This window comes from Lepidothrix coronata, unplaced genomic scaffold (genome assembly GCF_001604755.1).
Source record: "Lepidothrix coronata isolate B3197 unplaced genomic scaffold, Lepidothrix_coronata-1.0 Scaffold1, whole genome shotgun sequence".
In the NCBI taxonomy this organism is placed as follows: Eukaryota; Metazoa; Chordata; class Aves; order Passeriformes; family Pipridae; genus Lepidothrix; species Lepidothrix coronata.
The window spans coordinates 14,555,033-14,571,282 of NW_016690181.1; the positions used below are offsets into that span (position 1 = coordinate 14,555,033).

Consider the following 16,250-nt stretch of genomic DNA (forward strand, 5'->3'; position numbering starts at 1 on the left):
AAAAAAAAAAAAAAAAAAAAACCCACAATTTCAAAACTGTCTGTTTTACATGGAATGCTGTGTTTGTATTATCACAAAACAGCAAACACTGGCCAGGGCAGATTTCAGCCATCATTCCTCCTTGGTGAGATCATGATTTCTGTTGAAATATATGTGCCTTTGCCTGGTTTTGAAACATTTTTACAAGTGTAATAATAGACTTAAGAAAAACAAACAAACAACAAAAAAACCAGCCCCCAAACCGATTTCCCTCCATTTCTTATACTTAGGGGAAAAGGTTCATTTGATTTGACAATATTTACTTGCCACATTACTGTATTATCTGAGATCCAACCCCTAGCATTCTTCTGTCCTGTACTGATTAGTCTAGTAGGATCTTGGTGAAAATATTTAAAAACACATCTGGATGAAGAACTGAATATATGCAGAATATAATCTCAGATTTGTTTGGGATTTCTTTTTATAAACCTGATCCATCTGAGAGGGAAGAAAACATGGGAATTTGTATGCTTTTTTTTTTTTTCTTTTTTTTAGATCAGACAGAAGACTAAGCTATTAAGTGGTATTCTAGGGCAAAGATTACCAGAACAAATAAAAGGAAATCAAACTGTTCTGCCTGCTGTTATTACAGAATGCTCTTTGTACCTATTCTAAGATGTTGTCTAGGCATGTGGATGCAGCTGTACTTTGTAGGTAATCTGGCCATACTTCTTGTATATGATGCAAAGTACTCATGGGCAAAGCTGACTATAAACTTTACAAAATGTTTTCACATCTTAGTAGTCACCTGAATATTCTGAACTGCAATAATCTGTTCCCAAATTTAAGATCCCACACTTATTTGGTAACAGATCTGAGCTGCTGGGGGGAATTATTTTTCTAAAGCACATTCTGTTAGTTACTATTGATTTATGACAGTAGAGGGGGCTAGAAGTAATCAGTCCATCAAACTTCAAAATACACAAAATTACTATGCACACAACCATTAAGTGCTGTCAGCTGGCTCACTGTGAATGTCACCAGGATGCAACAGGAGCAACATCCCCATAAACACTTATTTGCACTTGCACACTTCTTCAGTCTATCTCCCACCTCTGAATTTGGCTTAGCCTGGAAGACGGATCTTCATGCTTGGAGTATTTTAATTTGATACGTTATGGATTCAATTCCATGGGATCCTTCCCCGTGACTTGCAAAGATTTTTAATAATAAAATAATCTGCGTAGGCAAATTGAGACTTTTTTTATAAGAGTTTCTTTGTGAAAACACCATTTCAGAAACAAGATCATGGAGTCCATCATTAGGATCTTTGTTTATGAGCAACTAAATCTCTTTAAAAAGAAACCACTAATAAGAAATTTACAGAATTAGTTCTAAATGCATACTTTAAAAGTTCTTCAGTAAAAAGAAATAAAAAGGGATAGCACCTATTCCCAGACAAACATGCAGCAACTAGAATAATTAGAAACTTGTATACTTTATTCACTAAAAGAAACTGCCTGAGTTTGTAAAATTTCACTAGAAATTAAGCAAATGAGCAAATGCTATGGAGAATTTTTTCACTCCAAACATTTTTCCTTATTCAGGAGCTTAAAACTGACTCCAAAATAAGAAAAACAATCCTCTAAATATAAATATTTAATGTTTGCTTTAAATCTGTACAATAACTCCAACTAGTGGAAAGGGGGCTAAAAGATGTCAAAGAGGAAAACTTTCATGTTAACTGACTGTCCAACAATAAATTTTCTACCCTGCAAAGTCATGAAACGCTGTGTCATGTGTTCTTAAACATAGTCCTACTATGTTACTGCTCTCAGTGACTAATTGTGAATTACAAAATAGAAAAGAAGTTGAAAAACAATTAGAAGCATCTAACAAATTTATTTATAAGTATCTAATGTATTTATTTATAAATAACTGAACTTGTTTCTGTCAGTGAAAAATCACAGATGGCTCTTCTCTTATCCCCAGTTTCCTATAAAGACAGGTCTTTACTGGCCCTAGGCCAGCTCAGAAAGGACACTCACTTTCAGCTTAGTTATTATTGTTGACAACAAACAAAGCACAACTAATGGACTTTGGCATTTCTCCAACACAATTGTCCCACAGCTCACCTCGGTAAATTTTGTATTCTTACCTTGAACAGAATCCATTTTAGCTTTAATTAACATTCTTAATCTTGCCACCTCTTGTCTTTTTAGTTCATCCAGCCGTGTTCTCACATGGTGGCTTACTAAATCAAGCTCTCTGCTTAGCTTTCCGCTCTGTTGAAAAACAAAAGTTATGTATAAAAACTGGAAGAAAGTAGTTTTTAGGCTTAGACATGAGCTGCAAGACTGTAGCAATACTGTAGCACTCACTGTAAGAATCTCAGTATTTTTCCAAAGAGCAGATTTAAAATTTTTATGCCTATGGTTACAGAAACAGAAAGGAATCCTATAAGCTTTCTGAAAAGAGAATTTCTATCTTGCTCCTCCAAAGAGCAAAACCATAACCTTGAAGGAGCAATGCCTAATAATGTTTGTGACAAGTTTCTTGATCAAATGTTCTCAACTTAGTTCACAAGAATTGTGAGAAACACACAAAGTGCTGTGTTCTTCATCCCCTCGATGAGGGCTGTAAGACTTCAGGCAAAGTACAAGCACGGCAACAGCCACCAATGTGTATTCAAGAACCTTGACATGAACAGCAATATTCAAGGGTTACACTAGATGGAGCACAAAAGAAGCTGAAAGCTGCCAATGCCAACACGAGGGATTAAAGGAAACACAAAAGGCAGGATGTCCTCTTTAAGTCTGTCACTTTAGACTGTTTCCTACTCATCCCTTGCAGAATTTCTAGCTTATAAAGGAGGAATGCAGAACAGCCACCACCTAGAGCCAGGAACCAAAGAGTAAAAGACAACAGCGAGGTGAGGTTTTGGACAGAGTGGTATGTGGATTGGCACAAAAGATAGGACAGCAGCAGAGAAATCCAGAGGTCTGGTTTATTCCTATATACACTGACTTTACTTCTAGCACAACTCCTCAGTATCCCCAGATGTTAAAATCTGTCTTGTAATTCTTTTCCACGTCATCATATACATTTGTGAATTACTATCTTAGTCTCAGAAAGCAAATATACCTCTGTGTTCAAAACAGCGTTCCAAATTACTCAGCAAGCAACTACACATGAAAGCTACAACTGCAGCAGTTTTGATGTACATGAAGGTTCACCTATCTGCATAAAGTCTGAAACTAGCTTTTTAGGATATAGGCAGCAGGTAGAAACTATGCATTCCAGTGTATATTGTTGCTAGGGTTTCTTATGCTATGGAATATTCTTTAACGAACAGAAGTTCTGCTGTCCCTTGACTACAGACAAAGATCTAGTAAAATACTTAATTAAATAAAAATTACATTTAAGCTCACAAAAATTGAGAGGAGTATGGAAAAAAAAGGAAGAAAGAATACAACATACATGGCTCAAGATGATGGATTTACTTAACCTTGATTTAACTATTTTTTTTGAACCTACCTTTATTTCCTCTATGTCAGCAGTCTGGAGTTTCTCCCTGAAATGTTTATCAGTTTCCAAGACATCTATCACTTGCCTGAGATATTCATCATAATAAAGTCCTGTATCCTTCAAAAAAACCCAAAAAGTGAAATTGAAAAAAGAATATACTGCCAAACATTTAGCCCTGTTTTAATACAATTATTGAACTGACACACTAATCTCAGCAACACAGGCATTATGCTGTTTTACATCTCTTTGTTTTTTCCTATTTGCATCACTGCCCTATAGCAACTTATGATTCATTTGTTTCAGCAACTGACAAGAGGAGAAAATTGTTTAGGAACCCACCACACAAACATCTGTCTTGTTAATATAGTGTAGCTTTTTTAAATCAGTGCAATTCATTCATTACTGTTCTGTTTGAAACACGGAATTGGAATCAGCGAGCAGAATTTCCTAGGCCACCACCCAGTCCTTTGAAATAAGTCTCTGTGGAACAGTAAGTTCTTCCTACTGTAAACTGGGGAATCCCTTCCACCTGCCACCTCACCTTTAGCAGCTCATTGAAAAAAAAGGGAAAAACAAATTTAAGCAGAACCTCCCCGCTGTAGATGGCAGACCCTGTGACAATCCTGGCTAACATTAGTTTCCTTCCTGGAAGTAACTCCAGTAAAGAACATGTAAATTCCAGAAAGGGAGTTTCCTACCCCCAGATTACTGGCAATTAGGAAAAACTCTTGGCAGATAAATTTCTTTACACTTACTGGATTTTCTACCTTCTCTCCTTCTACATGGCCTTCTCCTTTGACTTTTGTCTTATCTATGTCTATAGGTACAGCTTCCAAGGCCATTACGAGACATGTCATCAGCAAAAGACACTGCTGGGGCAGGACAGATAGCCACTTCATCTGAAATGAGACCAAGTCACAAAAATTAATATAAATGATGTTATCATACTGTACTGATTAGAATTGGTTGACATTCCTACACAGATACCTGTAATAACCCCCTTTCCACATGATGTTCTGCTCTTCAAGGAACACTAAAACCCAAAGAATTAAATACAGCTTTAATTTTTAAAGGCCATTATTATGCAAACATACTTCCTCAGATTAGAGTTGTGTGCCAAACCTAAGTTGTACTGTAAATGCTAAGAGATTTGTAGCATGTGGAGGTATTATCAATAACAGGTGGGAACACCTGTTTAGGATGTCCAAGTCTCACATAACTAATATTGACATTCCTACTCTGATCATGTCTTTGCTGAATTTATTGACAAACTCCTAAAGAGAATCATCGACACGGAATCAGATCTTAGTGTAATAATGCCAGTGGTTTTTATGTTTCAGTAATGGAGTAGTTTGCCTAATTTGGAGTCAAGATTCCTTCCAAAATTTATTTGCAGGAATAGTATTTTACAATCCATGTTATATTCGTATTTCAGGTTGACAGACATTAGTGAAAAGAGTATTGCTGAGGCTGGGGCTTTATTCAGCCAGTCTCTTCTAGACTTTGTTGTCTTATATGGATCTAATTCACACATAGTTTGATGAACATTGAGCACTCTGAGTTCTTGACCTCTGTCTTCTTTCCCTCCATCAAATCTGGTTGAAAATAGCTCAATTCAGCCAGAAACTGATAAGACGGAATACTTAAATGGTGTGAATATAAAAATCCAGGTAAAAGAAGTAATGATGGTGATCCAGCATCTGACAGCAAAGTCAGGCTCTTGAGACGATCTGGCCAGTTCAGCCTGTGACACTCCACGGTCTCTGGATAATATATAAAAAGTTTGAGCAAACTCCAGTGCTACATTAGTAACATAATTCACCTCCTGGAACATGAAACTTGCCAGTCAAAGACTGTCTAAAATTAGCTTAGATATGCCAAAGAAAAGGACATAACATTCAAGAAATGTGCAGTCAAATCAAAAGTATAACTGCTACAAGGCGAATTTCTGTACAAGGGCTTTAGCTGGTCATGCAAGTAGTTCTGTCAAAAGTACTTATGTCCACCAGCAACAAACCTCTTTTTAGGAGGAGGGGGGAGAGGGACAAACTGTAATTACAGTGTCAGTGCCAGTTTCCCTGACTACATGATCTGGTACTTGACAGTGAAACATTGCTTTTGCTTGGATTTACTACAGCAACAAATACACATAATGTTATGTATTCAATATTAAGCATTGCTGACACCCTTTATTCACCCTTATGCAACTGCTAGGAAAATGAAAGCACTCTTATAACAAAAAAAAAATAGAAGAGGCATACAAGATGTGCAGAGATACTCTTTCTTTTGTTAGGGATGAGGAAATAGCTGGAGATAAAAATATATTCACTTATCCATCTATTGTTTTATATGTCAAAGGTTCAAGAATTACAACAGTTCCCTGAAACTGTTTTTTCTTAATCGCATCTTCAGCAGAAGGAGCCTAAATGGATTATGCTCCGCAAATACCTGTTACTTTCATTTAAAAAATGACTAACATCTGCTCATTCCCAGATGGGACAGCAGGAGCTATTGTTGCTGCCATATTGAGCACATGAGATTCAGCATCAGCACTACTGTCAGATCCACAACAAGTCTGATTAGCTTTGCCTAGGTTATGACTTTACAACAAGCACACAAACACAAAAAAATCCAGACCCAGACTGATTTGCTGGAACTGGTAAGGTAATTTCTATACTTCTACACAAGCTGTTGGCTTGCAGGGACTTACAGAGCTGATGAGTGAAGGACTTATTTACTCACTATTGCTTTTAAAGATGCCAAAGTTCCAGTACTTTGGATGGTTTTAATTACAGAGCATTGTATAAATGCTGGGCCTAGGTTTGTTAATTTCAACAGGATTTATTCCCAGGAAATGATAATATCAACTAACAAATACTAGGTTTTCAAGTCACCTACTCTTGATGTAGATGCCAAGACTGAGTATTTCTGAGTACCAACTGGATAACTTTTGTAAATCAAATTGCCAAGTTAACAGACTTGTCCAGAAGTCTCAGGCCAGGCCAGGCTACAAGGGCAGATCAACAATGCTGTTGGAAAGTCCCAAACTAGAGCCATCAGTTGAGTCTGTATCCATTAGTAGCACAGCTCATTTTATGTATGGATAACAATAGTGAGTTAATATATCTTATGCAGGCCCTCAGTTCTTTCAGCTGGCAGACAATCATCAGCCTACTGTCACTTAATTTCTTCTGTCTTGCATGGACAAGATCAATTGATTTTGACCTCTTTTTTCCAAAAGTAGATTGACTCTGACACCAGACATTGCATTCTCTGAACACTGATGCTTGTTATTTTATCCTTGCCAAGGCATGTTGAAGTATCTGTCAACATACAAACACAGCTAGATCACCACATGGGCTTTAATACAATGAATTGAAGTGGAAATGGCTTAACTTGAGCAGCAGGTTGGATAGAAATAGATAACAGTGTTTCTGTAACAGACTACCTATAACATAATAAGTATGGCATGTAGTTGCACAGATAACACATGTTGTGTAAACCATCTCCTCTCTGAACCTGTCATCCATTTATCTCATTCAATTACCCCCTTAGTTTTTGTATTGGAAAAGATGTAAACAATTTATTCTTAATTACCATTTCCATATAATAGCTCTCCAAGAGCAATCAGACATCAGCCTAAAGCTTTTACGAAAGCTTTTCTGTACCTTTGATCATGCTTGTTACTCTTCCCTGAATCTTTGCTGGTCCTTTAATGCCTGCTTTGAAATAGAACCTTGGGTGGCCTAGGCTACGCTACAGATTTTATTGGAGCACTGTTTCTTAAAAAAAGTTTATAAACTCTATAGGTAGGACTAAGAATATTTGCAAGGTGATGGTTCCCTTTCAAAGCAGACTGAGACGCAGTTGTGAGGAAGCCATTGCACCTTTCAGAGGAAAGAAAACAGGAAAAAAAAGTAAAAGTGAGGCAAACAATTCAGTATCTGTCAGCTCTGTATATTTAGAAAATCAACAGGAGATAACTGAACCTCAAAATCCACTTTGAAAGATTCTGGATGAGCAGCCTAGGTAATAAATTCAGTAGACACAGAGCACCACAGCCAAAAAGAGGTGCAGGAAAAAATCCACCTTGCTGAAATTCTTGAAGACTATGAATGGGGCAGTCTAGTAAATTGTAAGTTAAAGGCCATAAGCATGTATGAAGTATAGGCAATGCATATGAAACAAAACTAATAAAACTCAAAATATTTATAAAGTATGTGAGTATAATAAATATATACTCAGCATTTTTAGAACCATTTTTAAAAGATTATGTATATTTGAAGTATTCCTTTTTAAAAAATAATAGCCTTCTGATAATGCTAAAAATTTGGACCCCAATAGATGGATATTTTTCCAACCAAACTATTTTCATATATACAAAATTATAGTAATAAAAGTAATTTAATATTATTATAGACCACTCTAGTTATGTAAGCTGTGTAAACAGTGTTTTAGAAAATCATTATGTGGCTATAAAATGAGCATGCTCATTTCAGGTAAGACCAACAGGTGAGATGTAGTGAGATGAAGAGAAGCCAGAAACTCAGGTGCTCACCATTGTTCTGGTGTTGACTCATTCTTTGCCTAAGGCAAGTACTAAAGCCAACACTCTCAACAATGACACCCAGCCTTTGATCCATTTTAAAGACATAACTAACCTCTTTAAAGCTCCTGACCCACAATTTCTAGTAACATGAACAGCTGTGGAGACACAGACTCCTGGTTTAGGCTGCAGGGGGACACACTTAAATTTTTAAGACTTTTTCCCTTACAACTCAGGAAACCTGATATATAAAATGTCCGCGCTCAGTGAAACAACTGAGATAAAAGTAACTGTGTTGGTCTGCCAAACCTCATATGAGGGAGCACTGATCACCACCAAATTTAGGATGGGCAACTGGAGCTATATCATCCTTAACTACCTCTGCAGTAGAATCAACAGAACTTATCTATCAAAAGCCCTAATCAACGTGCCATTGGGTCTGCTGACTCTGTGAAATATATGCTCATGGGCAATTTGGGTTTCCTTGCAAATACCAACCTTTGTAATTACATGCTGTCGTACATAATGGGAAATACTGGATGATATCACAATATGTTCTTCATATCTATTTGATGTAATAGGCTGCTCAGGAAAGATTACATCAGGCAGTTTCGTCTCAGGTTTTGCATAGGGTGTTTTTACTGCAGCTTTTTTGATAAAACGGGCTAAAATTTTCACACATACCAGGAAGAATTAAAAGCAGAAGAGTCCAAAATGGATAAGTAAAAAATATCTCTCTCATTGCAGCTGACTTTGCAAACTACTATGCCTAACACAGGATTTCCCACAGTATTTTGAGGAACCCAACTGTCATGTAACAAGTAAATTGGAAATACATTTATTAGAATAAAAAATAATTATCTAGTGAATACAGAATTATTGTATTTAGGTACCTATTAGTCCAAGACTATAGTCATCAAAATTGCCTTAAAAGCAGGTGACTAAGATTTGCATCAACTTTTAGAGTGTGACAGTCACAACTGAGTCACTGAGCACATTCTACTCTGACCTGTATTAGAAGACAGAAACCAGGCCCATTGCAAATTCTAACATTAATCAGCTGCCAGAAAAAAAACCCAGCATGATACTCAAATTCAGCAGCTACAGGGAAGAGTGAGGAAAGGCAGGATGAGAGGAAAATTGGGGTTCCAGTTTTTGTTCCACTAAGCACTTTACTATTAAGAGTTCATTCCACTCTCAGCCTGCTACCAGCTACCTTCAAGAGTTCTGGACTTCTGAGAAACCCATTCCGTGATGCCCATCCCTTCCCAGGTATTTTGAGTGCATCCATGTGTCTGACCCAGGAATGTGGTTTCCTCTGTACTAGAGACACCAAGTCAATGCTGGTGCTGCAGAAGAGAAGCAGTTGTCAATTTGCTCATTGCCATAAGTGGTACATAAAGCACAGCAGACACGCTCCTGCCCTGCCATGGGGAATGTTATTACTATTCTTCCTATTCCTGCACAGTTTAATAGAAATATAAGCAGTTATGGATCTGCCCAGCTAACTAGTTACTTTCCTAAAGACAGATGGAGAGAGTTAATGTTACAACTGTCATCTAGAAAGTAAGTGATTTTAGTCAGACAGGTAGCCCACCTGGATGAAAAGGTAGCACAACTGTAATCTGCTGGTATCAGAAATCAATCTCATCTTTCCAATAGGGACAAACCAACATTTCTATTTGTAATACATAAAGAGAACTAATCATAAAAGTAGTGCTCTAGAACTGACAAATACTGTAGTTTATAAACAAGGGCAATATCATAAGCTTTCAGAGAAAAGCAAAAATAAAAACTTCTCCGACTATAGAGTATTTTAAAAAACAGACCGAGAGCCAAAAGAATGAGACAGTCAGCAGAAAACAGAGACACCAATGTACTTGCATGAACAGAAAAATACAATTGAAAAAGGAAAGCAGCAGGCTGTCTGCCAGCAATCTTGATCTTGATCCTACTAAAGTTAATCACAAATTCCTATCAACTTCAGTGGAATAAGATCGAACATTTGAATTAAAAAGAGCTGCAGGCTTTGAAAGGTAACTACAAAATGCTGCTTCTAAAGTTTGTTCTAGCAACATTAACACAAGCTGCTAAACATAGCATTAGCACACCTCTTTTATATGGCTGCCAGGCGTTACTAGTACAAACCCCAAAATTTACTTTTCATTAACACCTATTGCCCAGAAAATAACATAATTTTGGTACTGACATCTCCATCACCTTCCAAAAACATATTTGTGCTTTGCAAAGAAGTAACACTCCATGTCAAATTTTCTAAAATTGAGATATGCAAAACCATATAGTGATACCAGGGTGCATATGTAGAAGCTCAGTAAGGTGAGTGATTATGAAGCAAGAATAGTGCAACATTGTAAATGTCATATTGCACACTTGCACTTGCCAAAGCCATGTGTACCATGGTGGGCAATGAAAACATAAATCCATACTGACATAATGCACAAATAAGCCTACCTATTAAAAAAATATTACATATGCCTGCTATATCTGATATGGAAGTAATTAAACCTGTGTGAGACACAGTGCAGACGTGCAGGATGACAGCAATGTTCTCTGTGGTCATGTACTGTGACTTCCTATTTTTATGCTGTAATTCAGAGAAATGAACAATCTTCATAGGCAGTGCAGACTAAAAAAAAATAAAGCCCAAACAAGAAACAGATAAAATAGATCTACTGATTTTCATCTTTCTAAGAATATTCTAACCTCAGTACTAGAATGAGATCTGAGCTATGTAATGTACTCCTTCAGCAGGCTGAGCCAGCAATGTAGCACCTTGAATCTGTTTTCACCTCTCTGAATGATATACCTGCCCATATATCACAGTTTAAACAGGGAATGGTTATTGATACATGGGCTTTTCCTTTTCTTTAAAAATTATTTGCAAATATATAAACCGATTTTACATTAAATGTTTGAAATTAGGCAGAAACAGATTATTCTTCTGCCATATTTTCTGTTTGGAAACATCAGTGTTAGTTCCTCCCAGTTTTTTCAGGAGAAGGAGTTGCCACACACACACTGTAAGCTATCATACCTTAAGAAAGGACAAAGTCAATGAATCAATAGTTAATGCATTTTCTTCACACTGTTTGTCTAATGAGTTAATCTGGCACTAGCACAGATGAAATGTGGCAATAATTTTGAGAAGCAAGTGGAAAAACCTGTTTCTGCTCACAATGTTAAGCTAAACCTCTGGCTGTGGTGAAGGTGTCTCTTCACCGGGTCATCAGTCCATAGATCCAGGTTGCTCACTGAAGACATGAGCAGCAAATGACATGAAAAGGGAAATGGCTACAGGCTGCAGTAGTTTTCCCTTTACAAGTTAACACTCAAAATACAGAAACACCTGCATACCTCCCTTCCCAAATGAAAACTCATCCTTTAATAAGTTAATATGCAAGCTATTAACTATTACAAGCTAGCTATTATTGCTATATAATTAGAGTATTTCATTATCCTTCAAGTATTATTTTCTCTTCTGTCAAAGTTGTCTACTAACACTATGATTCAGATGTTGCTTTTTTTTTTTCTAGCCAATATCCAACAGGTTTCACACTGGACATGCTGTCCTAATCTTTTGTTTGAGCACATCCCACTCAGTTCTCTGCACCAGGAGACATTCCTTACTTTTTCAAAGAAGCATTTTGATCTTGCATGTAAATAGTTTTATATAAAACAGTACCATTTAAGTACATAAAGGCAGCAAAATCCTTTTTTCTCATCCTGTTTACTTTGCTTAAATTCTTTTCTTTTGAACTGGAATTGTTGTATTTTTTCACTGCACTTCAGTTGCTTCATTCTCTTTACAGCTAAAAGCTGGCTGATGATACAGCTTCTTTTTTCAGCTTCCCAGAAAAGAGAGCATGCCTTGACCATGCCCAGTACAACGTTTGCTGACAGAACCTCCCTTTAAAAAATGCACTTCAGCTGCTTTATTAAATGAGTCACCCAAATGCTGGGGGATACTATATAGCAATACAAACTATGACTGCTGGAATGAGAAAGAAGCAATTTTATGTTGAAACAACATAACAATGTAAGATAATATCATGAAACAATACAACTGTATGTCCAAAACCAAAGTGGCATAGAACCAAAATGTACATCTGCTGCTACATGTGCTTAGCTCTGTGGTAAGTAAAGTCTGAAAACTATTTTTCTTCTTGTTGCAGTGTTAACTGTTTATTCTTTAAAAACCTGTGTGCACGCACACAAATACACATACACATTTATAATAGCACCTGCCTCCAAGGAACTTCCCTATCCTTGCTTCAAAAAAACCAAAACATCAGCGTCTACAAAGCTGCCTTACTAACTGAAGAATGATGAAATATTAGTTCTTGTTTCTCAAAGCAACTTGCTTGATTTTATCAATTCTTTCCAATAAAGTTGGCTCAGAAAAAGATTTATGAAGCCATTAGTCAAGCAGAAACTTGTACTGAATTCAATACATACTTGATAAAAATCTTATCGACTTCAAAAGCAAATAAAAAAATATAAATTACTGGTAGAAATACAGCTTCCTGCACTATAGTTTCAGTTCCCACACAGAACATAATACAGCGGCACACCTGGAACATCAGAAATTCCTTTTTCATAAATGCAAATGGCAATTTTGTCAGTGCTGACGTAAAAGCAACCTCAAATATGCTACTACATGCAACCAATGTATTGGCTCAAACTCTGTCTCCAATCAAAAAGTATTTCAATTATTCTAACAATATGCATTTTGCTCTAGTCAACAACAAATGATGATGCTTAAGTAAACCTTGAATGCCCCAGGAGTTCAAGGTACTGTTTTCCCCTTCCGAAAAAAAATACAGAATAACTATCCAGAATAAATCTTGATCTAATATGGAGCCAGATTTTAAAAATATTTAGGCACTTAATGATAGCTGCCTAATGAGATTTATGTCTGCAATTTGCTAATTCCCATTGATTTTCGCTTGCTTAGGAATCCAGATGCACATAAATGTCCCACTCTTGTTTTATAAAGAATATAAAGCAGGAGAAATGCAATCATGAAAAGGGTGTATATATTTTATGAATTACCTATGGTGAAGAATAATATTTACAACTTAATATGATTAAAATGAAACGTTCTAATGAAATGCAGTTTCTTTCATTCTTCCAACTGTCAGATCATGTAGAGTACGTAAGAGCAAAAACTGTTGAAATGAACATGAATTTTGCCTCTGATTTCATTCGGTCTGGCGTTAGCACCTGGTCATGATTTTAGCTACATAAAAGCACACCCCTATCCAAAGGGCTTGTGTCTACTATGTATCTAACAGGAACTTCAGAGAAATCTCTTCTGCTTACTGAGCAATCAAACAGCCAAGAGCACAATACCTCACTAGATAAAACACCTCTGTGCACAAGAGTTCAAATCACGGCAGCTCTGATAGAGGCTTTTAACTTAACAGTAAACGATTTTATCTTTCTTATGTAAAGTGCATTTGTTTAGTCAGCGCAGCACTAGAACTGTGCATCAATATTTCCACATCTCTAACATTTGAGTCAATGTATTTTACATTTTTTATTTTCTCAGAGGACTACTGCTCTCCCCTTTCATGGCTAGCATTTCATTTACATATGTGTCATTAGGGGGGTGCAGCCTTTGACAGAAAGCCTTTAACTTGGCTTATACGAACAGAAAGTTTACGTCAGCAGCACTGCCAGTACTGTGCAGCCAAGGTATGAAAACTTGGCTTTAGTCTTATTAGAAGAATAATTCTTTTTGTTCTTATTGCTTGGTTTTATTTGCCCGATGGGGTTTTCTGAATACAATTTCAGATTCCAAATAAATGTAGCTCAAGCAGTATTACAGCATCAAACAAATTTACACCGCGTGCCTTTTTATCCAAGTACTAATGTAAGTTCTAAGCAGACCCAATGGGCAATATTAATTTATAATTTGGTTTCCCTGGGGTTTTTTATTTGTGTTAACTATCTTGGCTAGAAGTGAATGAGATTCACATTGTTCTACACCAACACAATTTGTTTACGGATAGACTTATGCTACTCTTTTTTATATAATTACCTTTCTTATCCTGAAATAAAATACTGCTACCATCCAAGAGATTACAGTGGTGAATAAAAGGTAACCACGGGTAGGAGGTAGGGTATGTAATTAGGTTAGTAATCTGCAGTCATGGTGGACGTGGCACTATGACTGCACAAGACCATTGTGTAGCAAATGACAATTAGAGATACAACTGAATCCTAAGCGCTCACAGAAATGCAGGCTTCTCCCATAAACTATCCATAAAGGTTACAATAAAACCTAGGTTCAAAGTTTTTGAATGGCTCTTCCCTTCCTACCCAGTGTTCACAGTAGGAATCTTCCCTGTGCTGCTCTGTTTGGTTGAGAGGGATGGTCACTTAGGAATTCAGACTAGAGCTGCACCAATACTGAGTCAACCACAGGACTTTTCTTCAGAGTGGGAGAAAACAAAATGACCAAAGAAAAGCCCACAAAAGCTCCACAGTGAAGTTGATCCCATGGGTGCACAGGTGCTTCATTGTTCATATGTGATGGTCTCGTGTTGAAACTACTGGATGTTATCTGTCCACAGCAAATACTTGCAACTCAAACAACAGAGGCTTTTTTCTCCTATGGGCTTCCTAAAAAGTGTTGCCAAACACAAACTCTTTTGAAAACCTCAGACATATTCATTTCATCCAAAAAATGTTACCTGTCTATAGCCATATCTCAACTTTTTTTCCTCTTCTGGAATATTTTCTGAGTGCAGTGGCCAGCCTAGCACTGGGGTATTTTATGGAACTCCTCCAGTGGTATTACAGTAATAGTACAGTAAGACATTTAGCTTTGGGGTCCCCAGCACAAGGTCATGGATCTGCTACAGCAAGTCCAGAGGAGGCAACCACGATGATTAAAGGGATGGAGCACCTCTCCTACGAGGAAAGGCTGAGAGAACTGGGATTGTTCAGCTTGGAAAAGAGAAAGCTTTGGGGTGACCTAATTGCAGCCTTTCACTACCTGAAGGGAACCTACAGGAAAGAGACAAGGGAGATGTATTTACAAGGGCATGTAGTGACAGGACAAGGGGGAATGGCTTCAAACCAAAAGAAAACATGTTTAGATTACATATTAGGAAAAAATTCTTTACTGTGAGGTTGATGAATCACTAGAACAGGTTGCCCAGAGAAGCTGTGGATGCCCCATCCCTGGAAGTGTTCAAGGCCAGGCTGGATGAAGCTCTAAAAAACCTGGTCTAACTGAAGGTGTCCCTGACCAAGGCAAGGGGGTTGGAACGGGATGATCTTTAAAGTCCCTTCCAACCCAAACCATTGTGTGATTCTATGACAGTAACGCCGAAAAGCTCTGCCCTTTCTAATGAAATCAGTCGAGTCTCCTGCCCAAGTTTCCCCTGCGGTTGTGGAATTACCAGCCACCCAACATTTTCCCGCTGCAGCTGCTGCCGCTGCCAGCTCTGCCTTCCTTTCCCCTGGCGCTCTACATCGCTCTGCAGCTCACCCACCGCCCGGATCCGCGGGTACCTGCGGCCGCAGGGATGGAGCGAGGGATGGAGGGGACACACACACACATCTGGAGCCGCCCGGAAAAACTTCAGCTGCGCTGCCCCGCACGGGAGGCAGCCCCGCGATTTCACCGTGACCCCCCTGGCTTCGAACCCGGCAGGCGGGAGGGCGGCGAGACCCCCGCGACACGCACCCCACCCCGCCTCCCACCTGGCAGCCGCCCCGCCGCCAGGGCCTCCGCCACCGGCGGGGGCACCGGGACGGGCGGCGCTACCTTTGGGTCCCGCTGCGGCGGGAGAGGAGCCGCTGCTTCTCAACGCTGAGGTGCCTCCTGAGCGCGGGGGCGGAGGGGCGAAGCGTGCCCGGGTGTCCCCCGAGCGGCCGCGGCTGCCGGTGCGGTGCTCGGTGCGGCGCTCGGTGCGCGGCGCGGGCGGAGCGGTGCGACAGCCCCGCGGCGGCCCCGCGCCCGTTGCCATGGGCACAGCGCCCGCCCCCCGGAGCGCCGCCATTGGCCGGCGCTGACCCCTCGCGGGCGTCGCGGAGCGCCCCGATTGGCCCGGCCGGCCCCGCCGGCGCGCCGTGACGCGCGCGCGCCGCCGAGCAGGGACGTGGCGGGGCCGCGGGGGCGGGGCCGGGCCGGGCCGCGCGCCGCTGACGTCACCGGGGGCGG

At 39.1% G+C, this 16,250-nt stretch overlaps 1 protein-coding gene across 2 annotated transcripts in view; it reads right to left on the bottom strand.

Moving 5' to 3' along the window:
* The window catches only part of NUCB2 (nucleobindin 2), a 29,139-nt gene extending 13,156 nt beyond the window's left edge, over positions 1-15,983 (bottom strand). The window contains exons 1-4 of one of the 2 annotated variants that reach the window (XM_017812336.1): positions 15,855-15,983; positions 4,263-4,406; positions 3,517-3,636; positions 2,138-2,264 (exon numbers count right to left, since the gene is read on the bottom strand). In XM_017812336.1, coding sequence (XP_017667825.1) covers positions 2,138-2,264; positions 3,517-3,636; positions 4,263-4,406 — 391 coding nt within the window. In that variant the 5' untranslated portion in view covers positions 15,855-15,983. The remainder of the gene's footprint in view (positions 1-2,137; positions 2,265-3,516; positions 3,637-4,262; positions 4,407-15,854) is intronic. The other variant, XM_017812345.1, reaches the window with a different exon arrangement.
* Positions 15,984-16,250: the final 267 nt, after the last annotated feature.